This window comes from Molossus molossus, unplaced genomic scaffold (assembly GCF_014108415.1).
Source record: "Molossus molossus isolate mMolMol1 unplaced genomic scaffold, mMolMol1.p scaffold_m16_p_17, whole genome shotgun sequence".
Taxonomy (NCBI): Eukaryota; Metazoa; Chordata; class Mammalia; order Chiroptera; family Molossidae; genus Molossus; species Molossus molossus.
Window position 1 is genome coordinate 51,601,458 of NW_023425352.1, and position 23,335 is coordinate 51,624,792.

Here is a 23,335-nt window from a genome sequence, read left to right on the forward strand (position 1 = left end):
TCAAAGGCACCCACATTCTTCCACAATCATGTCTTTATGATGGTCTAGAAGGACTCTGCCATTGTCCACATACAGCATGCTCAATGGCCTGGTCTTCACTGGGGCACAGCAGGTAGAAGGGACTCGGTGGGGCTGGTACCGTTTCAGCAGACTCTGAAAGGAAGGAAAGGGGTCAATTCATGTCCCAATGGTCAGGTCAGAATAGTGTCACTTCTGGGTAAAGGGTGAAAAATGCAGAGCGTCTAAACGTATTTGGGTGCAAAAATAGAAATTAAAAAAAGAAATTTACCTTTATTATTGAAAGTATTACAGATGTCTTCCCCTCTCCCCCAGGCCTTCACTGCACTACTGTCTGTGTCCATGGGTTGTGCATATGTGCATATACATTCCTTGGTTAATCTCCCTACCCTCCAAGTTGTTTTCATAAAGGAATCAGCATTGCAATACATCATCGACTCTAACTTCTAAAATCACTTTCTCTTTTTTTACGCATCTCTTAAACAGAAGATTCCAAAAGCTCTATCTGGGTAAAATAGTAGCTAACTTTTATATGTTCTCTTATTATTATAGTCTAGAGTGAATACCAGTTTATAAAATATTCTAAGAAACTCCTGGTTTAGTTCCAAAAATATGAGGCAGAAAAGACTCATGTGGAAATTCTTGTGGGATTTGCTTTGTTGCCCAAAGAAGGGCAAATAGTGGGAGAAAGGTAACAACCCCGTGGCATTCTGGAACCGGGGCCCTGTGCCTGTGGTCCAGCAATATCTTTTTAGGTCAGAGTTGGCAACTGGCTCTGTCTGGTCTCTGTGGTTTCTTCTGATCATGCTGCAGGTGGGCTGGTGGAGTGAAGTGGGGCCTGGAGGCCTTTGCCCAGGACAGGTCTCTAGGGAGCTGGCCCCCACCAGTGCCTCCCTTGTGTGAGCTCAGCTCACATGCTCTCCAGAGCCTCGGAACCCAGCCTGGGGCTTGGCATGGAGGATACAATCTAGGTCCAAGAGATTCTGTCTAGGCTTCTTAGAGTAAATAAAAACACACTGGTCCCATGACCTTTGAGAGCAAGGTAAGGCTACGATAATATCAGGGTCACTATATTAGCTTCTATTCTTTCATCTCATTCTCCTTCCATTCCTCTCCCTCCACCACCTTCTAGAACTTAGGCTGACTAGTGACACCTGGTGGTAGCCTATGGCCTTATCTAACTTCTGCAAAATGGGTGTCCAATTCCTATTTTAGGCAGCAAAAGTACAGTGGCTGGAATAGTATTATCTCAACCATGGATCCATAAATGAGGCCCCTTTCATCAGTGAAGCACAGACTTCTAGTAATAATAACACAACATAGAACATGTCTGTTATCTGCCAACTACTATACATACAGTATACATATCATCTCATTTAACCTTATAACATCCCTATGAAATATGGCACTGCTATCCCCATTTTATAGGTGGGAAAACTGAGGCTCAAAGAGAGTAAGCAACTTAATATTGCATAGCTAATAAGTGGGAATCAAACCCAGGCCTCTCTATGCCAAAATTCCAGCTTTTGAACTTCCTTTCCTAGTATGTCAGGGTTGGGGAGTAGTTGAGACACTCCAGTCTATACCCTCCACCTCTAATTTTATGAAAAGACAAGGAAAAAGTTCCAGGAAAGCAATGTGTTCAAGGCTACCCAGGGGCTAGGACTCCAGGTCAGCTTTCTGAGGATGTTGTCATTGGTCATCTCCATATCCTTAGGACCTGGCTCAGGATAGGTGCTTGTATAACTGCAGGAATGAATGAACACAGTCATTCAATAGCAGAGCTGGAGTCCTGTGGCCCCCAATCTGGCAGTATGGCCACTTCTCCCCCATAGACTGCCCGCCCTCCCCCATGCCTTGGCATCACACCTGGATGTATGCATGGTTGGTCGGATGGAACTCCTCCCCCACAGGGTTAGGACACTCGCCCTCACAGCGATAAGCATTGTACTGCTTGGGGTAAATGATCCAGGCACCCCATCCAATCAAGTTGAAGTCCACTTGGAACTTGACCTTCCGACACAGTTGGCTACTGTCAGGCACGTGATGTCGAGGCTGCCTCCTGCCCCTCTCCCGGAAGAGCTGTCCCTCCTGGACCCGCCAGGAGCTCTCAGCTTCCCACAGCAAGGTGGAGACACCCAGCCTCCTCTGCTCGGGAGAGAGGTTGGAGTAGAGCAGAAGGAGCACATTGCTGACAGGTGGTGTGCGAGGCTGCTGCCGACACTCTCTAGCCAAACTGGACATCTGCTCCTCCAGCTTCCCAGGGTGCTTCAGCCACTTGGAGAGTGGCCTGGTCACCTCCAGAATCACGCTGCCCGAAGAAAAGGTAACCTGGGAAAGAGTGACAGTAAACAGTTCCATCCGAACACGTTCCAGGCAGTCGGCTGGTTCCTGATTTGCCTCCTGCTTTGGCTGGTGGAAAATCTCAACGGAGAGGGGGACATCAGGGGAAAGGTCCGCAGGGCTGGACAGCTGCAGGCGGAGCTCAGCCCACTCCAGATCCTCTTTTTGACTCAGGAAGGAGAAGTCAAAAGCAAAGGTCCAGTTCTGCCCATCCACCTCCACGTCTGGGTGGGGGAAAAACAGGAAGGAAGCAGGGTGAGTGGGGAACCTTCCACAGTCTCAGTCATTGTAACAACAACCATAGCTCCTGTCTGAGCTCTCACCTTATATGAATCATTTTTCTTTTCTTTTTTTTTTTAATCCTCACCCGAGGACATTTTTCGATATTTTGTTCAGATAGAGTGAGAGGGAGAGAGAGAGAGAGAGAGAGAGAAACATCGACGTGAAAGCGACACATCGAGTGGCTGCCACCCACACGACCCAACCAGGGCTGGGGACAAACTGCAACCAAGGCACGTGTCCCTAGCGGGAACCGAACCCGGGTCTCTCTGGACCGCAGGCCGACGTTCTAACCGCTGAGCCAAACCGGCCAGGGCTGAATCATTTTTCTTAATCCTCACCTTGACCCTATGAGTTGGGAATGTTTTGAACCCACTTTAGAGATGAGGAAAATTGAGACTCAAAGAACTTAAATTACGTGCCCAAGGTGTTATTCCTGGAAGGTGGCAGAACCAAGAATAAACCTGGATTCGCCTAACTGAAAAGCCCAAATTCCACATCACTGTTCTGCCACTCCCCCAAACCAGAGAACAATTGGTAAAACTTGAATGAGTCCCCTACCCACCCACACACACATAAAGAATCTAAGGCCGTGCCCTGAGCTTTTTGACCTAAAACCTAGGCTTCCAACACACCCTCTGACCCTAGAGCAAGTCACCTTCCCAGGCTGTTTCCTCATTGGAAAGGGTGGCCTGTTCCACAGGCACCATGAAGTTGGCATGTATATTATGGAAAGGCTCAGTCAAGGAGGCAGGGGCGACAGAAACCGACGCCTGGCTACCCTCTTCCTGGCCAGTTCCTCAAGACGGAGGCAGAAACTCCGGAGGTTTTGGCAACCTTACAAATGGGCTTCTGAAGGCATCTAAGCTTGAATTTGCACTGACCTCACACTTTCCACCCAGCGGTTTCTCCTCTGTGCTTGCAGGGCGCTCACCCTCTGCTGCCCCAGGTCACCCACCCACCCAGGGCAGACACGCAGGAACACACAGAGCCCTGTTCCACCACTCGGCACAGCTCAGCCCAAAATGGATGACAAGCACATTCCATTTATTTTAGTCCTGGACTAATTTGGTCTGATGTCTTGGAATGGCATGGATTTATAAATGATATTTATAAAGTGATATTTAACTTTTTCCAGCCCAGTTTCTTCTTTGCAATGGCAATGCCTTACCCATCTCTGCATTATCAGATCCAAAGAAATTAAGAAGTTTGAGGGTTTATTGCTAAATAAAAGTCAGGGATTATTCATTAGAAATAAAAACAGTAACCCTTTCATGCATAGATCCTGGAGGTATGATGACCTCCGACTGAGGTCCTTCTGGGCAGACCATATAGCAATTTTTTTTTTTTTTAATTTGTCTCACAGAGCATGTTGGGTCACAGTACGTGAATTTCTCTGGAAATCCAGCCTGCATCAGAAGGGGCAATTCCCAGGCTCAGCCTCTGGTAGCTTCTCCCAGCCCATCCCTAGCTGCTCCTCTTCACTTTATTTCCACTTCCCTCCTCATTTGCACCTGCAGGGGGCAATAACCGGCCCCTGACTGGCAACTCTCCCCAGAGGTGTGGGGAGGAGGCTGACTTTACCCATCGCCCATTGGAGTACCACCTGGCCACCTGGGGAGTAGGTGGGACAAGTAGCAACTCAGGCCACAAGCACCAGGAGTTAACATTCTCTCAAGTTTCTACAAATGGCCTTTTACAGGAAGGCATTCCAGCTGAGTGGTTACCAGTAGGGGCTCTGCTGGCTCCAGGGATGGTTCAAATCCTGCCATTTGCTGTTTAACATTGGGCAGGTTACTATTTGAGGCCTTCTCTTGGCCTCAGTTTCCTTCTTTGTAAAAGGGAAGTGGTGACAGTGTCCACCTCACCGGGATGTGATTTACTGAGAATGTGTGTAAAGTGCTTTACGTAGTACAACCACCGAAGTGCAAGCATCAACTGCCTTTGCCCACGTCCACAGTTAGAAATGAAGGCAGAGAGGGGCCTGGACAGGGGAACGAAGTCATCTCTTACCCGGATTGGCAGTGTGTACGGAGGGAGGGCAGGGAAATTACTCCTTCCTGCTGGGAGAGTCTGAGACTCCACAACCCCACTCCCAGCCAAAGGCTCCCTGGGACACGGCGCTGATAGGTTCTTTTAGATCTGGCTCTGGTTCATTTTAGAATAGGGGTATCTAATCTTTTGGGGGGGTCACTAATGCCTGAAGAAAGCTAAGAAAAAAGTTATCACCCATTTAATAAATGCTATTTTGGCTGTCCTCATGCCAAGTGTTTTATAAACATTGTATTCTTTAAATCCTCGCCATCTTTATCACCATTCTGCAGATGAGGAAACTAACATCCATGTGAAAGTGGTTAAACAGTGACAGACACAAATGCAAAGCCTGTTTGGTAAAACTCCACACAACACCCATTTCATGTCATCCTGCTGCAACTTAGAAATAAACCCAGGAAAGGAAGGAGCCGGTTCAGGACATCCCTTCTCATCGGTCTCCCTCCAGGCGGCAGGCTCTTCAGTTTAAAAAATGAAGCAATTCACAACAATGTGAATGTACTTAATGCCACCTTACACTTAAAAATGGGTGAAGTGGTCAATTCTTGTTATGTATATTTTACCATACACACACAAATGAGGAAGAAAGAAAGCCAGCTCCCAGTTTTACAAAAGAGGAAACTAGAGAATCAAATGAAATGCCAGAGACTCGTGGGGAATTGGGAAACAGGGTTTGAGGGACCAAAACCCAGTTCTCCACGCTCCCGAACTGCCGAATCACCACCAGTCTTCGGGAACTCTGCGGAGAAAGGGAACTGGGCAAGTGCGCCCCGCGTGGTCCAGCTGGCCCACCCTCAAACCCCGCCCCAGCCCCCGCAGTTTTCTGCCGACGGAGCAGAGCACTCCAGTAACTTTCAGATTGCGCCGCTCCCCGGGTTTCCCAAGTCTGGCTGGTCTCCAGATGACCCTTCCGGAGAGGGTCACCAGCTGTCTGACCCGAGACTGGGCAGGCCAGGAACCGAGGAGCCCCCACAGGTGGCCAGCGGGTGGCCAGTCAGATCAGATTATCGGATGTGGATTTCGCCTCGGCCCTGGGGAGGGCCGTCTAGCCCCGGCAAGTGGCGGGAGGCACAGGGCGGCAGGAGTCCCCGCACACTCCAGGCGCCAGGATGTGGATTGCGCGGGCTCCCTTTACCCAACATCCACCTGCCTGCCGCGCCCGGTGCCCAGGACACGCTGTACGGTCTTCGAGGGTGAAAATCCCCGGTCACCCGACCCCTCCAAATCTATGCCCTGAACCCAGTATTACCCGGGACACTGACCCCCCCCCCCCCAGCCTGGCCTCGAATACCCAAACCTGCCTCAATTCTCGACTTTGGGGGGTGTCCAATCTCTAACCCCAGATCTCTGAACCCTAATGCTTGATGTAACATACGTGAGACCCAGTTTGGAAGCCTGCTCCCACCCTGAGACACTGTCAAAGCCACATCGGGTACCTATTCACCCTCACTCGCGAAAAGAAACAAGTTCGACAGGACAAAATGATTGTAGCAAAACTAACGACCATCTATCGCTATTCCTGGTTTTGGGCTAAGCGTTTTTCGGTGCTTTGTCATCCAGCCCTCAGACTTACAAGGGAAGTACTGCTATTCCTGTTCTACAGGCGCCAACCGGAGCGCCCGAGATGACGCTCCCAAACCCTCAAAGTGAGAAGTGGCGCAGGCAGGCTCCCACGTACCGTGCGGCGCTTTGCCGCACTAAACCAAGCCCCGGACCACAGGCCTCTGGCCCGGACACACGCCGAGCGCCACCATCCGCCACCTACCAGCCCTGCGCCCTAGCCAATGCAGACGTGGAGACAGCCCCCCGACGTGCCTTCGGAGCTCGCGGGGACGTCCTCAACGGCGGCGTCCCCACCACCGAGCCGCAGCCTGGCCGTCTCAGTGCCCTTCCGGGGGCCGGAGGTGGGTCGGGACCGAGGTGCCCCGGGTGCTCAGCGGGGTGGGCAGCCTACCTTGCGCCTGCAGGCTGCGGGTGATGTCCGCCCGGGGCGGGTCGCCGTAGAGGCTCAGCATATAGGCGAGAGGAGACGGCGACGAGGGCTGCTCCCTTGTGTGTAGGGGCACAGGGACTACAGCGGGGATGCCCGCCTGGAGCAGGACCCACCAGACATGCAGGAGGAGGACGGGGAGCCGGTGGGCGTGCATGGTGGGCTGGCCGGGCCTAAAAGCGGCGTCTCCGCCCTTTTATCCTGGGTCTTCGCAGCCGCTCAGCCCCGCCCTACCTCCCTGGGGGAAGCGTTAAGATCTTATACACGCCCCCCCCCACACACACACACACCCGGGTGTCCCCCAGAGAGACCCCCCTACTCGGGAGGGCGGGGCCTGAGCCTGGTAGAGAGGAGACCCGCATAGCCCCCAGAGGTAGCTAAGTGTCCATGGACCATCTAGTTTGCCAGGTCTGGGCACCCTGGCACTTGGTCTTATTTCTGAGACTGAGCAGACTTGTCGCCTGCAAACTCCCAGGTCAGAATTGTGGCTTCAGTACTCTACCTCACGTAGTATTCCTGCCCTTTCCCGTCCCTCCAGCCTCCAAATGTATGTCAGGCTCAACAAGGAGCAGGTAGGGAATGGTGGTGGACCCTGGTGTCTACCAGGGAGGGTGTGGCCCCACAATGATGTGTGCTGTTTCAGCCTAGCCTGACTCGTGTAGCCTTCCCGACACTGTCCAGACGGCCTCTGGGAGCACCCCTGGCCTTATCTGGCAGGGCCCATCTGGAGGGAAACTACTGGGTACTCAAAGTTGCTGGAACAAAGAAGGTGAGCTCCAGACCAGGGCCCTCGGGGTCCTGCTTCAAATATGTAAGTGCTCTCCTGGGAAAGACAGAGGCCAGGAGTGACCAGGATGAAGACCGGACTTCTCCATCAGAAAAAGATGATCAGCTGAAGCTGGAACCAGAGCATAGCTGACAGGTGGTCCTGGCCCCCACAAGTGGCGTGCCTGGGTGGCATGAGGCTTTTCCCTTCACAGGCACACATCACCCCAGTGATTTCAGGAAAAAGGTGTTACCCATGATATTCATGCCTGCAGTTCCTGTCTGCCCTGGCCATTCCCCCGGGAGACCTGGGTTTTAGCTCAGGACCTCTCACTTCTGGCTCTCTGGTCCTGCTTTCCACATCAGCTCAAGAGGGATCCCAGCCTTGCCTCCTTTCCAGGTGCTAAATCAGGTCCACCTTGGAATTACCTTTAAAGAAATGTAAATCCCTGCCCCTTGTCAGGCCTGAACTGCTTCCCTCCACACTGGCGTGTCCCCCGCTCACCCTCCCCTTTTTCCTAGCCAACAAGCACATTAGCAGTTGGTTAGCATTCACTGAAACACTGTGTGCCCTGCACACCTTGGTTTCTTTCACAGGATGCCTCCAGCTCCCAGGAACCACCGACTCAGCCCGGGGCAGGTGTTAGACAGTGGAAGGAGGCCCAGCAGGCTCCAACTCGCGCTGGGCTGGAAGCCAGTCCCACCCAGCAGGAAGGGACCTTGCCCAGGAGAGACCTGGATGGCAGACTTGCACAGACCATGGGACCTGGGCAGTCTGCTCAGCCAACCAACTGCTAGTTCCTCAAGGCTGGGGACGGTCATGTTCATCGTGTTCTCCCCACAGTATGGATCATAGCTGGGACCCAATAAATCTTGGCTAAGTAAATACATCAGTAAATGGTTCTGTGTCCGGACTTGCCCAAAGATAAGTATCACCAGGCGTGTTTGTTAAATTATTGATTCCTGAGTCCCAGTCCAGACGTTCAGAATTAGAATTTGAAGAGAGGGCTTTTTCTACATGTTTAACAAGTACCCCCGTAATTCTTATCAGACAGCTTTGAGAACCTGGGTGGGCTGGGGTTCTAGTTATGTTTTGGAACCCACCTATCCCTATTCAGTTTCCTCATGTGTAAAACATGACTAAAGATACCTCCTTCCATGCAGATTAAATGAAACAAATCCTAAAATGCTTTGCAAGCTCCAAAACCTGGTGTATTTGTAAAGCCTTATGCATTTGGATATTAGTATGGTTGTCACCCAGCTTCCCCAGCCTGGGGGCTTGCTGGATGGGTGTCGTCAGCCCTAGCCCTCTGCATCAGACCCCTCCTCAGAGGCAGAAGGCACCCTAACCTAGGTTACAAATATATAAATAAAAAACAATGATGGATTGTGGTTAGTGCTGTGGGACTAACATGTCCTGACAAGGACATGGGAACCAAGAATCACAACACAGAGGAGGTGCTGGTAGCAAGACAGAGGTATAGGACTCAGCCCCCCCAAAACCCAGATCTCCCAAATGTGCACGTGTCCTAGAAGCCAGGCGGTTCCTGTTTAAAAGGGGACATTCAGCACAGAGCATTTTATCCCCAGGACTGGGGAAGGGACAGAAAAGATAATATATCTACTTCCCATATTGGACCAGAAGACTTTTGAAAATAAAGATACGCCTTTATTCATCCCATGTCCCTTAGTACTAAGTGGCACACAGTAGGTGTTCAATAAACGTTTCAGTTAAAATAAGTGCTAATAACAATAGTTAATATTTTTGACAGAAAAAATTTAATATACAAAATAAATAAAGCAAACATTAGAATATATAGAGAATCCCTAAACACACATTGGACTTCCATTTTCAACTCTGACATGTAAAGAGTATAAATGATCACTCTTAGCCTTACAAGAAAAAGCTGGACAATCTGACAATCAGCAATTTTTCTTTGACCCATCAGAGTCATTATTTCTTGAGCAGCTAATGCAATAGACACTCTGCTAATCGTTACATTGACTTTATCATTGTCCCCACTTCGGGGATGAGAAAGCAGAGGTTCGAAGGGAACAAGGTAACTTGCTCAAGGACACACATTTACAACAGGAAACAGCCAGTATGAGAAGGGTGGGATGGCTTGTTACCCAAACCTGTGCTTTTAGCCTTAAAGCTTCCCCACAGATGGCGGGGTGAACATGTACCTTGTACTAAGACTTTAAAAAACCTCTCAAATAACAGTCTTGCTTTTCCCAGGGTCCGGGCTGCAGACAGAGCTCATTTCTGATGTGTATTGGCCCAGAGCCCTGTGGAGACCTGGAATTGCTCTCTGACCGGCAAGAGTGGCTGTCAAAGCCCATCCATCTCTGAACTTTCTCCAGCTCTGGCACCCTCGCAAAATCTGTCCCTGTCACCTCCTCAGGACAGAGGCCAACAGTCATCATTCTAATTTTTTAAAGGCAGTTGTTCATCCAGGATGTGTTTCCTACAAAGGACCAGAAGTGCTCTCTTTCCAGGAAGGGAATGACACCTTCTCACTCCCCTGCCCCAGACAGGCTGACCGACAGATTCCCTGATGTGGGAGATAACTGTTGAGGGCCATTCCAGCTGGCTGGAGGGTGGGGGGCAAAGTCCCTCAAAGTTCTCAAAGGCTTCCCATCAGGCCATCTGGACCCTCTCTGGAGGTAAGCAGCAATGTGTGGTATATGTGAGTGCTGGGGCTCTGAGGTCAGGCCACCAGGGGGCAGAATCTGGAGCCTCCTCTATTACTACCTGGGCATATTAGATCAGGCTCTTAGCATCTTGAAGCCTCTGTTTCCCCCACTGTAAAATGGAAACAGAGAACAGTACCTACTTGATGGGCGTGCTGTAAGTCCTAAGCGTGTAAAGCATGTCGTGCATGTAGCGTTGGGCCATTAGTGTAATCATTCATTGAATGAACTCCTTCCCTAGTGAGTCTCTGACAGGATAAGTACAAGAGCTGGATTATAGAGAGTCAAGGCAAGGTGCCATTTCAATTCTGCAAATACATATATATATATATATATATATTTTTTTTTTTTTGTACATGCCCCTAGCGGGAACTGAACTCAGGACTCTCTAGTCCGCAGGTTGACGCTCCAACTGCTGAGCCAAACTGGCCAGGGCTGCAAATATTTTTTAAAATATATTTTTTATTGATTTATTTTTAGATAGAGAGGAAGGGAGAAGGAGAGAGAGACAGAGACATCGATGTAAGAGAGAAGCATCGATTGGCTGCCCCCTGAACTCCCCACACTAGGGATCAAGCCTGAAACCTGGGCTTGTGCCCTGACCAGGAATTGAGCTGGGACCTCTCAGTCCATGGGACAGTGCTCAAACCACTGAGCACACCAGCCAGGCTATTATTTAGTAAGTGCTTATCATAATGTGCTTGCATTGTCAAATGTACCCCTCCTACCAATCCTATGAAGCAGATTGGATATTTAGTCCTGTTTTATAGGTGGAGAAACCGAAACTGAGGCTCAGAAGGGGTTAATCAGCTAGCCCAAGATGGAACACCTAGCAAGAGGTGAAGTCATTGTGGCTTTGGAACCCTGACTGGAAACCACCATGTCCCAACATCATCGTCTGTTACCTCCCTACACGAGACACCCTTCCCCACTCACCCACCGACACGGACCCTGCTCATTTCTTCCACAGCACTTCCAAGGTCCGACACTAGTTTTGTTTGGTATTGTTTGTTTATTCTTTGTCTGTTCCCCTCCCCCAGCACTGGGCTCTAAGCCAGATTCCCTGTCTGTCCAGTTCAACACGGAACCCCAGTGCTTAGCACAGATTTGACACATGTATTCAGTACATATTTGTTGAATGAATACATTTAACCTAGTCCCTGGACCAGGAGGGGGGTGGAGGAGCACAGAGGTAAGGAGGACAGGAGAAATGCTTCTTGATCCAGTGGCCACCAAAACAGCCTAAACCCTGCAGGTCACCAGCTTCCTGTGGTTTCAAATTCTGAGCACACGGGTTCACAGTAGTCACTTAATAAGTACTCAGTACTCAGCTGTGACTTCAGCAAGAGAATGACTTCAATGATACATGTTGTTGAGCCTTCTGTGGACTCTGTTTATGGCGCCCTCTTACCTCCATCCTCTCTCCTGACTGATGCAGGAGCCATGCGACCTGAGCAGGGCTGGTTTCAGCTTGGAGAGAGTGACTGGCCCGAGATGGCACAGCTGGTAGGGCCCTGTCTGACTGAATCTCATGCTCTCTCCAGACTGCCTTCCTCGGGCCCCTCCTAGTTAGAGCCCAGGCCGGACTAGCACTTCCCACAGGGTCAGGAGGTGAAGGCTCAGCCTGGCCTGGGAAACAAACAAAGAGACCACCAGGAGGATGCCCTCTCCTCCCACCCCAGCAGTTTCTCAGAGATTCCCACAGCCCAGCCAGCCACCCCAGTCCCGTCTCCCACCTCCCCGTTTCCACGGAGAGTCACCGGTGCTGAAGTTGAGCAGGAGTTTTAATGACACAGCTGAGCCCAGGGCAGTTGTGTGCCAACAACTTACTCAAGTTGTAAAAACAAATGTAAGTATAATAAACTTATCAAAATATAAAAATTATTCAAAGTTCATTAAACTAAATAAGCATTAAAGAAATTTAGATAATTAAACTTTGATGTTCTTTGTAAGTTTCTAGCATTTATCCTTGTGAAATAGAAGTAAACTTAATAGAATATACTTCTGCTTAACGTTAAAAGTGCACTAATACCTTTGGGACACTGAAGACTTATAGGATTCAGTGGGCCTGGAGTGGGACCCAAAAGTCCCTGCTCCTCCAGGGAGTCTTTTCTCTCTGTCTCTTCCCCCCTCTCTGGCTTTCCACAAGCCCACGAGGTCAGTGCTTCTGTTGGCTTCTATTGATGAGATGTCTGACACTCAGAGAGGCTGGATGACGTGCTCAGGGCCATGCCCTCAGTTAGCAGCACTGAGATTTGGGCTCAGGCAGTCTGACTCTAAAGCCTGCACTTGAGGTAACTCAGGCAGGGTAGGTGGGTGGGGCTTATATCTCCCAAATCCTCAAGCCCTGTGTCCTGTTAGCCATAGGGTTGGCAGGACCCCCCACACATCAAAGGGCCCCAGACTTCAAAGGCAGCTGGCCAGGAGATGCATATACCTGAATACCTGAGTATTCAAGAAGCCCTGGAGAGCTAATATGATTAACTGAGACCCAGTGGGGCAGGAAGAGTCTTCAGGGAGCAGATAATTCAATGGAAGCAGCTTGAATACATTCCTACCCAACACCTACCCTCAGAACCTATTATCCTATGGCTACTAAGGGAACTTCTAGACACATGGGAATTGGGGGTGAGGTGGGGGCTGTGCCAAATGTGTGTCCATTTCATAGATGGAAAAGCATATTGAAAGCCAGTTGTTACTGGGTCAGGGCAACTCTGACCGGAAATTGAACTGGCAACCTTTTGGTGCATGGGTTGATGCTCAACCACTGAGCCACACTGGCTGGGCAAGAAAAAATATTTTTAAAAAATGTTATAAAATCACAAGCCCCACCCCCATCCTGAGGCTCTCACATCCATCCCCCATACATCAATCATCCTTCCATCAACCCTTGCCTTAATCACCAGCACCCCTGGCCACAGATGACACCCCTCTGACACCCCCTCTGCTGTTCTAGAGCCAGAGGACCAGGGTTATGAGGTCTGAAGGAGGCTATGAGCTCCAGTCTTGGCCACATTAACTTCCCTTCCAGGGGAGACCCCAGCCCAACCCTCTTCCCTGCCTACTGCTGGCTCCTGCCCTTTGCCCTTCCCACTCCCACCCCCTCCCTCAGCTCCCCTTTTGTGTCCTCCCTGTGGACTGCACCCCTGAGAACTCTATTCCTGTCTCACTGGTAAGATCTAAGATCACATGAGCCTTTTTCTGCCTGTACCTGCCTTAGGTCCTGAGCTGCCTTAGCAGGGCTGGAGGGACTGGTAACAGATTTAGAGGGAGAGCTCTGTTGGGAAGTTCAGCCAGGGAACTCCCAGGGCAGGACAGGGAGGGTGTTGGTTTAAGTTAGTACCAGTTAAGCTTGTGGTTTAGGGGTGGGGTGGGACAGGAAGCCAGCCTGGATTTCTCCAGCCCAAGTAGCCCACTCAGCCCCTCTCTCGGCCCTTGCATCATGCCCCCATCATCCACCTTCTTTTAGACTACGAGCTTCCAGGGGGTGGAAGACTGCTCTGGACCCGGCGCGCAGAGCCCTGGTACAACAGGTGCAACAAATGGTGTTGAAAGGGTACTTCTCTGATCACAGAGCTTGCTTTCCTCAGGAAGGTTAGTTGTCGTCACCAGCAGGTGGCTGAGGCAAAGGAAAGAGCACTGGTCTGGAGTTAAAGTCGTGCCCGTCAGCGTGCGAGCTGGCCTCTGGCTTTGCTTTCTCATCTGTGGAGAAGGATCTTCACTGGATGTGTAGGGGGCGGTGCCCAGTGCCGCCCGCCACTCCTGGCACTGCGCCGGCACAGCCCGCTGGGGGAGGCTTGCAGAATGGCAAGACGACGTCTGCTGGGACGTGAGTTCGCCGGGCTGTTCTGCAGGGCCTTGGCGGGGCCCAGGCGCCCGCCCCCGTGGGAAAGCGCGGGGACCGCGACCCAGGCGACTCCGCCCGCGAGCAGAGCGGACTGAGGGCCAGAGGACGGGGCCGGGAGAAGCGGTGAGTGTCTCGGACGTGGTCCCGGATCCGCAGCGCGGCGGGGTTGCCCCCCCCCCCCCAGGCCCCAGCCAGAGCGCACTGTGGGTGGTGCCCGACGTGTCTGCCGCGCACAGCACTTGGCGCCGCCGGCGGGCAGCTCCCTGGCCCTGCAGTCCCGCCACTGCGTCCTGGACGCGAACCCCGGCGCAGCAAGGGGTGAGCCCTCGGCTGGGTCGGGTGGTCAGGGCTCTGCGGTCAGCTGAATATGTCCCCTTCGTACCTATCCGGTCCCCACTCTGAGCTCGGTCCGATAGCCTAATTCTCCTGCTGTTGGTGGGGAGGGGTGGCGCCTGCGGACGGTGTGAACTGTGGGGGCTGGAGGATGAAGTTATAGTTCAGGGCCATCCCCAGAGCCTCCACTTGGTGCCAGGGTAGCTCTGAGGTGGGACACACACACCACTGCGGCCTTTGTGTACCCAGAGCCCCTAGGCCCAGGGAGAGCAAAGGTTCTTTTCCCTCCGCCACGCCCCAGGGGAGCCCAGTCCACAGCAGCGCCGCCAGTGTGCCGGAGCGCACCGGAGACAGACTGGTCATACTGCACAGTCACCGCACACAATGCTGGCAGCTCTGCAGGTGGGTTCTGAGAGTTGCTAGAGGTCATGGCAGCCACAGCTGGAGTTACCTTGAGGCTAAGGAAGCATAAATCTCAGACACTTACAAGGTTCTGGCCCTAATTTGTATTTATATTTTTGTATTCTTTCCTTTAAAAGCCCTGCCCCCAGTGGTCTGAGGCTCAGGCCCCATAATAAGCGATCTCTTCTGAGGACATGGTCTGCCTGCTGTCTGCCACTCTTCCTAGGTGGGTGGAGGCAGGGGAAGGCAGGTGCTGGCTGTGTGGGCTCCGCGGGAGGGAAGGGCATCCAGACCGGGTCAAGGGGCCCACATGACCTCAGCAGGATTCTTGGCTTCCTGAGACCAGACAGCCTGGCACACACCCCCTGCCCTTTTCCTGCTGTGGAACGCGACGACAGCTTGGGCAGCGCTCTGTGTGACCTCTGCTCCTCTCTGGGGTTCCATTTCTCTCATCGGAGTAGGGGGGTTATTACAGGGGTGACTGCAGAAACCAGGGTGAAAGTGGAAGGAACAGAAGAAAGGCTCTGGAAAGCTGCTGGGCCTACAGCCCTGCCTATGTTTTCAACTCCCACCCCCACCCCCGTTATCCCTATAAGGGCACACCACTGTGTCCTGATATCCCCCCGCCCTTTTAGCTGTAGCATCTCCTCACAGCCAAGTGGCCCACAGCACTGCCTCCCACACTCCCTGACACCCAGTCACTCTGCATCCCAACCCAACGTGGACCTGCCCCAGCTTGAGTTGTGGGACACGGACACTCCACGTTGCCAAATTGGTTCTAGCCCTAACTGACCTCACAGTAGCCTTTGACACAGTTAAAACGCTCTCCTACCCCTCAGCTTTTGAGCCACCAAGCTTCCCTCCCTCCTGCCTGGTGGCTCCCCCTTCCCTAGTCTCTCACCCAGCTCTGAGGGCTCTCCTCCCCTCCCACTAGATGCTTCTCCTGGAGGGTCTCATCCATTGTCCTGCCTTTCTCTACCCCAGACCATTCCTCTGAGCCTGGGGCCCCTAAGCAACTGCCCCTGTGCATCTCCACTGTGCTCCCTCATGGGCATCCTGAGCTTCCCCACCCCCAGACTAAACTCTTCATGTCTTCCTTGCCCAGTACTCCCACTTCACTGAAGCCCCTCCCTCTACCCGGTTACTCACGCTGACATCCTGATTTCTTCTTCCCCTTTAAACGCCAACATCCAACCCAATACTCACCCTCTGGATTCTGCTTCCAGACTCATTCTCTGGAACTCAGCTGCCCCTTTCCAGTCCCTCTGTTCCCAGCCAGCATCGTCTCTCACCTGGACCACTACAATGGTCTCCCTGCTGGTCTCCCTGCCTCCCCCTGCTCCCCTCACCCCTCCACTCCCACAGGAGCTGCTGCCCTAGGTGGGCCGGCTCCACTCCCCCAGTAAAACCCTTCGGAGCCTCCTGTGCCTTCAGGGTTGAGGACGAGCTCCGGAAGCCCCGGCCTGGGTGTCTGCTCTCCAGGCACAGCAGTCTTCTTTCCGGTCCGACATTTGGTGAGCTTATTCCCACCTCATGGCCTTTGTCCTTGCCGTCCCCTCGGCCTGGAATGCCCTTTCTCCCACCCTGCCTGGCAAAGCCCTGCTCAGCCTTCAATTCTTCACTTAAATATGACCTCCTTGGAGAGGCCTTCCTCCATCACCCTGTCTAGACAACCAGCTTTCACACACCCTCAGAACACCTTGTACTTTTCCTTCGGAGAACTTATCAGCTGTGGTTACATCTGTACTTGTGGGCTATTGGTTCATGTCTGCCGTCTCCATCAGACTGTAAGTGCTGTGAGGGCTGTCAGGTTTACTGTCTGTTGTTCCGCATCCTTGCCCTTAGCACAGAATGGGCACGGTGGAAATACCTCCCGTGAGGAACAGGCTGTCCTCCCACATCTGTCCAGCAGGTGGCCCCCCAGGGCAGAACTTCATCAGTCCTCGGATAGCAGGACAGCTCCCATCCCGATCCCAGGGCCCCAGTTGGAGATCCAAAGGGCAGGTGCGAAGCCAGGCTGCCCTCTTTATCTTCCTGTCCCGCAGAGCCCTCCACACGTCTCTTGGTTTGTTGAAACTTGTGGCTCCGCATCGTGGTTATTTTTACCAGCATCGCCTGCAGGGGCCGGTGGCAACTTGAAACCAGAGACCAGATCTAACGCATTTATTTTGCCTTGGTTCCTGTTGAGAACTCAGAAAACGAAATAACTAACGAGAAAATTAAATGACTCCGTTCTGGGGAGAGCTGCCCTTCTGGTGGTTAACATTAAGGCTTTGGAGCCCAACTGCCCGGGTTCTAATTCTGACTCTATTGCTTACTAGTTGTGAGACTTTGGGCAAGTTACTTAACCAACTGTGCCTCATTTCCCTCCCGTGTCAGAGAGAGCAGTGCCTGCCTCATAGGGTTGTTATGAGACTGGAATGAGGAAATACATGAAAGGTATTTAGAATGGTACCTGGTGTGCAGTAAATGGCCAGTGAATGACAGCTTTTGTTTTTTTTCTCCTCACCCGAGGACATTTTTCCATTTTTTCTTCAGATAGAGTGGAAGGGAGAGGGAGAGAGAGAAACATCGATGTGAAAGGGACACATTCAGTGGCTGCCTCCTGCACGCGTGACCCAACCAGGGCCGGGGACAAACTGCAACTGAGGTACATGCCCTTAGCAGGAACCCAACCCAGGTCTCTCTGGACTGCAGGCCGACGCTCTAACTGTTGAGCCAAACCGGCCAGGGCCAACTTTTCTTATTGACCAGTTCTTTACCCTTCTCTGGAACCCTCAACCCCAGATGTGGGAGACACTGCCCATTATTGCACTGGCTTGAGCCTGGTGTGCACATGCACACAGAGAAAATTGCAGGGACAACACACAGCTATCCGCTGAGGCTCAGGCAGGCCTCTCTCACCAGGACAGGAGAGTCTGGCAGACGCCCTGTCACCTTCCTGGTGCTGTGTTTCTGCACTGAGTGCCACTGGCTCGGCAGGACAGGTTTCTATGGCAGCAGGTGGCTAGGCCTGCAGGCAGGAACAGGGGCTGGTCTCGGCTGAGCTCTCTGGCTTTTTAGAAGGGGGTGGCTTCCTGCCAAGGCCCAGGGCCTTCTGCTGCCAACATTCAGCTGGCTTGGCCAGTCGTGGCCACATCCAGAGCCCAATGCCGTCTCCCTGCCCTGGGAACTGGGAGGCTGAGCTAGCACTCACTTCTGGGCATTACACTAGCCCTGGGCACATGCCCCTTTTGCCCATTCCCCACTCTCTACTAGAAAAATCTGGCATGAGCCTTTCTTCTCTGCCCCATGATGGACCCCTCAAGGTTGTGCACAGCACATAGTAGGCCTTTTTTGCATGTTTATGGGGTGAATTTTTTTTTTTTTTTTTTTATCCTCAGCCGAGGACACTTTTTCATTCTTTGTTCAGATAGAGCAGGAGGGAGAGAGAGGGGGAGAGAGAGAGAGAGAGAGAGAGAGAGAGAGAGAGAGAGAGAGAGAGAGAGAGAAACATCGATGTGAAAGGGACACACCGAGTGGCTGCCACCCGCACGACCAACCAGGGCCGGGGACAAACTGCAACCGAAGTACGTGCCCTTAGCGGGAACCGAACCCGGGTCTCTCCGGACCGCAGGCCGACACTTTAACCGCTGAGCCAAACCGGCCAGGGCATGGGGTGAATTAATAAATAAAAAATGAGTTCCTTCTCACCACCTGTAAGAGAGTAAAGTTATAAGACATAATTTGATCCGTTCTAGGGGTGGCCTGTTCATCATGAATATTTATTTGGTACCTACTGTGTGTCAGCCATGGCTCTAGGTGGAGGCAAGATTTCAACCTAGGTAGACTTGCTCCTGCTCTCATGGAGCTGACATCCTAGTAGGGAGAGAAAGACAATAAACAAACAAACAAACATCAGATAACTGTGCTAAGAATTATAACAGGGTGACGTAATAGCGAGAGTGAGTGGCTGCTTCAGATGGGGGCAGCCAGGAAAGCCTCTCTGAAGAGGTGACACTTGGGCAAAGACCTCAAAGGAAGGAAGATGTGGAGGAAGAGCATTCTAGGAAGAAGGACCAGCAGGTGCAAGGATCCTGAGCAGGGGCCACAGCTGGCCAGTTTGAAGAACTGAAAGAAGTTAGGCTGGAATGTAGAGGGGGAGGCGTGATGATGCATGCAGTCACGTGCACTAATCTTACAGTCACAACTTGATGGATTTTCACAGATGTCTACGTCCGAGTGCCCTACCCAGATCAAGATATAGAACATCCCAGTACCCCAGAAGGTTCCTGCCCCCAGGGGTGACAACTCCTCTGACCTTGATCATCACAGGCTAATTTGGCCTGTCCTAGGACTTCATCCAAGTGATGGAATATTATTCTAAGTTCTGATTTATATCTGGCTTTTTTCACTCATCAGTCTGTGAGATTTATCCATGACATTGCCTGTACCACTAGTTCACTCATTTTAATCGCTGAGATGTGTTTCATCATGGGGCTATACCACGATTTCTTTGTCCCTTCTTCTCTTGATGGACATTTGAGTTGTCTCCAAGTGTTTGGCTGTTCTGAATCATATGGCTAAGAACATCCTTGTCCACCACTTATATACTCTCATGAAGTATACAGTTTATGCGCTTCTATGTTATATATGCTGGTGGGAAACAGGCCCAGGGAAGGGAGGGGGCTCATTCCCGGTTATCCAGGCTGTCAGTAACTGAGGGCGGACACTGTGCTTGGCAGAGAGAAGAGCAGAGAAAGAATATTTTTGGAGTATTTCAGCCCTCCTTGGGTATTATGTCATTTGCCGTAATCCTCAAAGGAACCCCACAAATTAGGTATTATTATGGCCATGTTACAGATGAGGGGACTAGGCTAGGAAACATATTTACAGAGGTGGAGTCAGGATTGGATAGGCCTGTCTGATTCTGAAGCCTGACCCCTCCTGACATGCTGCCCCAGGGATGGGTGAAGGGTCCTTAGCCAGGGCTGCAAAGCACAGAACCTATGGGGAATGAGGCCCCGAGGGGTCCCAGGCACTGTGGGATGCAGCAGGGAGAAGCAGCTGTTTGATCCCCTGCCAGCCTCCACTGGCCTGTTTCTCTTCCGAGGGCAGTTCAGGGTTGGGTGGGCTCACCGGGCCTGGAGCCCCAGCTTCGTGGTTGACCGGCTATGTGCCCTTGGGCCAGACGCTGCCTCCCTGTGCCTCTGCTACTTTCTAGCTCTGACCTTCTCAGTCGGGGTTGGCACGGCGGGGCGGGGGTCTCCTGGCCTCCACTGGCCTGATAGGTACCTCTCAGGGCTGCTGCCAGAGAAGGCTGCAGGGACAAGGTAGCTCGTCTTATTATTATTTTTTTAATTGTGGTAAAATATACATAATGTAAAACTGATCATTTTAACCACTTTTAAGCATAGGGCCGGTAGCATTAAATACATTCGGTTGCTGTGCAACCCTCAGCCCGCCCATCTCCAGGACTGCTGGTCTTGCCCAGTGAAGCCCCGCCCCCATGAGACACCAGCTGCCAGGCTTTGTGAACAGTGGTCTGGGGAGGGCAGTGGGAGGCAGCCCTCCCTGGGTGACCTGGGGGAAGCGACAGAATGTGGAACAAACCGGTGACAAAAGACCGGATTTACAGGAGAAACCAGGGCCCTTGAGCAGCAGACTGAGTGTGTTCACCTCCAAGGCCTTTCGGGGGGCCCCCCTGACCCCCTGCACAGGGCGGTTTGTTTCCTCCCTGCCATGCTGCTGCCCCCCACCTCCACCCCAGGCTTCTCCCTGTCTCCCCACCAAACAGAGGGCGATTTCACCGCTTTGCTGCCTCCTGCCAGCAGCTGATGCAGCCCCTTAGATATGTGAAGTGGGGCGGTGACAGGCTGGGAGGTGAGTGGGGGGCCAGGAGGCTTATCTACAGCTTTGTAAAGGTCAGATGTCATCTAGGTGTGAAACCAGAGCCAAGGGACCAGCTTCCTGGGGGGTGGGAGGGGTGCTGAGTGGTGAGAGAAAGGAGGTTTTCATTCTCTTCTTGACCCCCTTGGGAAAGAGCCCCCTGGAGTGTCTGGTTGCAAATAACAGTTAAAGCCTCTTTTGGTCCTGGAGGTTCCCACAGGCCTTTGAAACCCCTAGGGATACTGAGTTGGAGAAGTCTAGGGGTGGGCTATGAGATGGCATTTCTCAAATATTTGAAAGGAAGAGGTACATACATACGAGTGCCCTGGTGGTCCCGTGGGTGGGGGAAGGGTCAGCTGGGGACTGAGGGGAGTGACTGGGAAGTGGTTGTCGGAAGTGGTTGTCGGGTTCATGTTGGGGGAGTAAGGACATCCCAACACCCAGCACAGCTCTGCAGCGAAGTCTCCGGAGGGAGTGAGCTCCCTGTCCCTGGGAGGATTGAAGTCAGGCAGCAGTTCAGTGGCTGAACACCAGGGCTCTGAAGTCAGAGAGGGCTGGGGGGTGTTGAGCAAATTTTACAGCCTATCTGTGTCTCAGTTTCTTCATTCAGAAAATGAGGATGGTAATGAAATGTGCTTTTCAAAAGGGAGGAACGAGTTCGTGGCTACGAAGCCTCACATAGTACCCAGCACTTAGAAAACACCCAGGAAGGATGGGAGCACTGTGACAGTATCCTTGGGTAGGTTGGGGCATTGGGAAAATCCCCACCAAGAGCCCTTCAGCCCTGATGTCCATGGAAGGAGGACATGGGACTCATTCTGACAGTGCCCCAGAGGTGTCTGAAGTTTGTCACCTGCCACTAAATGGGCACTTTTTCTACCTACCCCCAGATGGGGTCCAGGAAGAGTACTTCGTGTTGATGTACAAGAGAGAAATTACATGTCCATTTTACAGGTGACGAGACTGAGGCCCAAGGCCCAGAGAGGTTTGTTTGTTGACTTGCCCAGCGTAGACGTAGTAAGGCAGGAACTAGACTCGGGTTTGGGGCTCGGGAAAGCTGGCCTGTCCACCCAACCTGTCAGTTCATGGCCCTTACCTAGCCTGGCCCCTGGGCTCCCCGCTCAGTTAGAGAGGTTGCTGGACTGTCTTGCTAGGAATAAGGTGGGGTGAGCGGCACCAGGCAAGGTTTTTAAGGAAGCTTCCTTTCTCCAGGGCCAAGTGTGGAGCCCCTCCCCTGCCTCTGCCCCCAAAGGAGCCCCTGCCTGGGCTTCCTGTGGACACTCTTGGTGGACAGAGTAGCGCAGGTTGGTGTCAGGGCGCGTGCTGGGACGAGGGCCCCCGCACTCGCGCCTCAGTGCTCTGGGAGGTGGGAGAGCTGTCTCCTCGGCTGCCGAGAATAGCCAACATGATCCTTTCGAGAAACCCCTGGAAGCCGAAAAGCCCTTTACAGACCTTGGCATATAGTAGGCACTTAGGACTTGACTTATTTCCTTGTTCCTCTGCCCCAAACCACCGCTTAGAGTGGAGGCCACTGCCCTGCAGTGGTTAGAGGGTTGGCCTGGCCAATGACACAAGCATTTATTAAGCTCCTAGTAGATGCCCTGGGCTGGAGCACAGAGATGAACAGTGCGCCCTGCCCTGGTGTCCAGGAGCTCACTGCTTGGTGACGGGGGGACAGGTAAGCCAAGGGGCCATGCCAAGGGACAGCCAGAGAACTTGCTACAGGATGCAGTTGATTATCTCCAGCCGCCACACCTGCGCTCACAGAGGCCATCACCTCTCTGGGCTGCGCCAGGCCTATGGCTGAGCCCGGTGGGGGCCTAGAGCCAGGCACCTTTGCCAAATGCGCGACTCCTCTAAGGGGCAGTCTCTGCTCCGTCTCCCCTCAGCCTGCCTAAGACCCTCTCGAGGACACACCGGGTCTAGTCTAGGGCCTTTCCTCCCAGCCCCCTGTTCTTCCCCCATCCTTTTCCTTTTTTATCTTCACCTGAGGACATTTTTGCATTTATTTTCAGATAGAGCCTGAGGGAGAGAGGAAGGAAGAGAGAGAAACACCGACGTGAGAGACACATGGACTGGTTGCCACCCACACGACCCCAACTAGGGCTGGGGACTAACTGCCACCGAGGTACGTGCCCTTAGCGGAACCGAACCCAGGACTCTGTTCGCAGGCCCGTTCTCTAACGGCGGAGCCAAACTGGCCAGGGCTCCCCTATCCTTTTCCAGGAGTCAGAGCTATAACATGGGTGGAGGTTCCCCACTGGGCCCTGCCCAGGCTCTCCTGCCAATAAACCTCTTGCCCTGCTAACTTTGCGTTGGTGTCCGCTTTCCAGACCCCACAGCCCACAGCCCACGGCCCACCCGTGGTGTGAAGCGGCACAGGCGGCACAGGCGCTGTGGGGGCGCTTAGTTATTCTGAGCACAGCCTTACCGCCCACCGTTTGGGGGTAAGCCAGAGGGGGCGTCAGATGTCTCCTTCCGCTGGAGGGGGCACAGCCAAGTATTGAGGGTAGAGAAAGCTGGGCTTTGATGTCAGGCTGCCTGGTGTGACCCTCAGCTCTGCCCCCTGCAGGCTGTGTGCCCTGGGGCCCGTTAGTTCATCTCCTGGAGCTTCAGTTTTCCCTTCTGCTAAAGAAGGACAGGCGGACTCCTGCCTCGTGGGTGGGGCCGAGGCTTTAGTGAATTAATGCAGGTGAACTGTGGCCCAGTAAACGCCCAGAGTCAAGTCTCCTTCCCTGGAGGAG

The 23,335-nt window shown here is 52.6% G+C and overlaps 1 protein-coding gene across 1 annotated transcript; it reads right to left on the minus strand.

The window, feature by feature from the left end:
* On the minus strand, window positions 1–6,839 carry NODAL (nodal growth differentiation factor). The gene is made up of 3 exons (XM_036266033.1): window positions 6,647–6,839; window positions 1,888–2,585; window positions 1–153 (listed from the first exon to the last, which is right to left on the minus strand). Exons 1-3 carry the CDS (start codon window positions 6,837–6,839, stop codon window positions 1–3), a joined length of 1,044 nt encoding a protein of 347 aa, XP_036121926.1.
* Window positions 6,840–23,335: the final 16,496 nt, after the last annotated feature.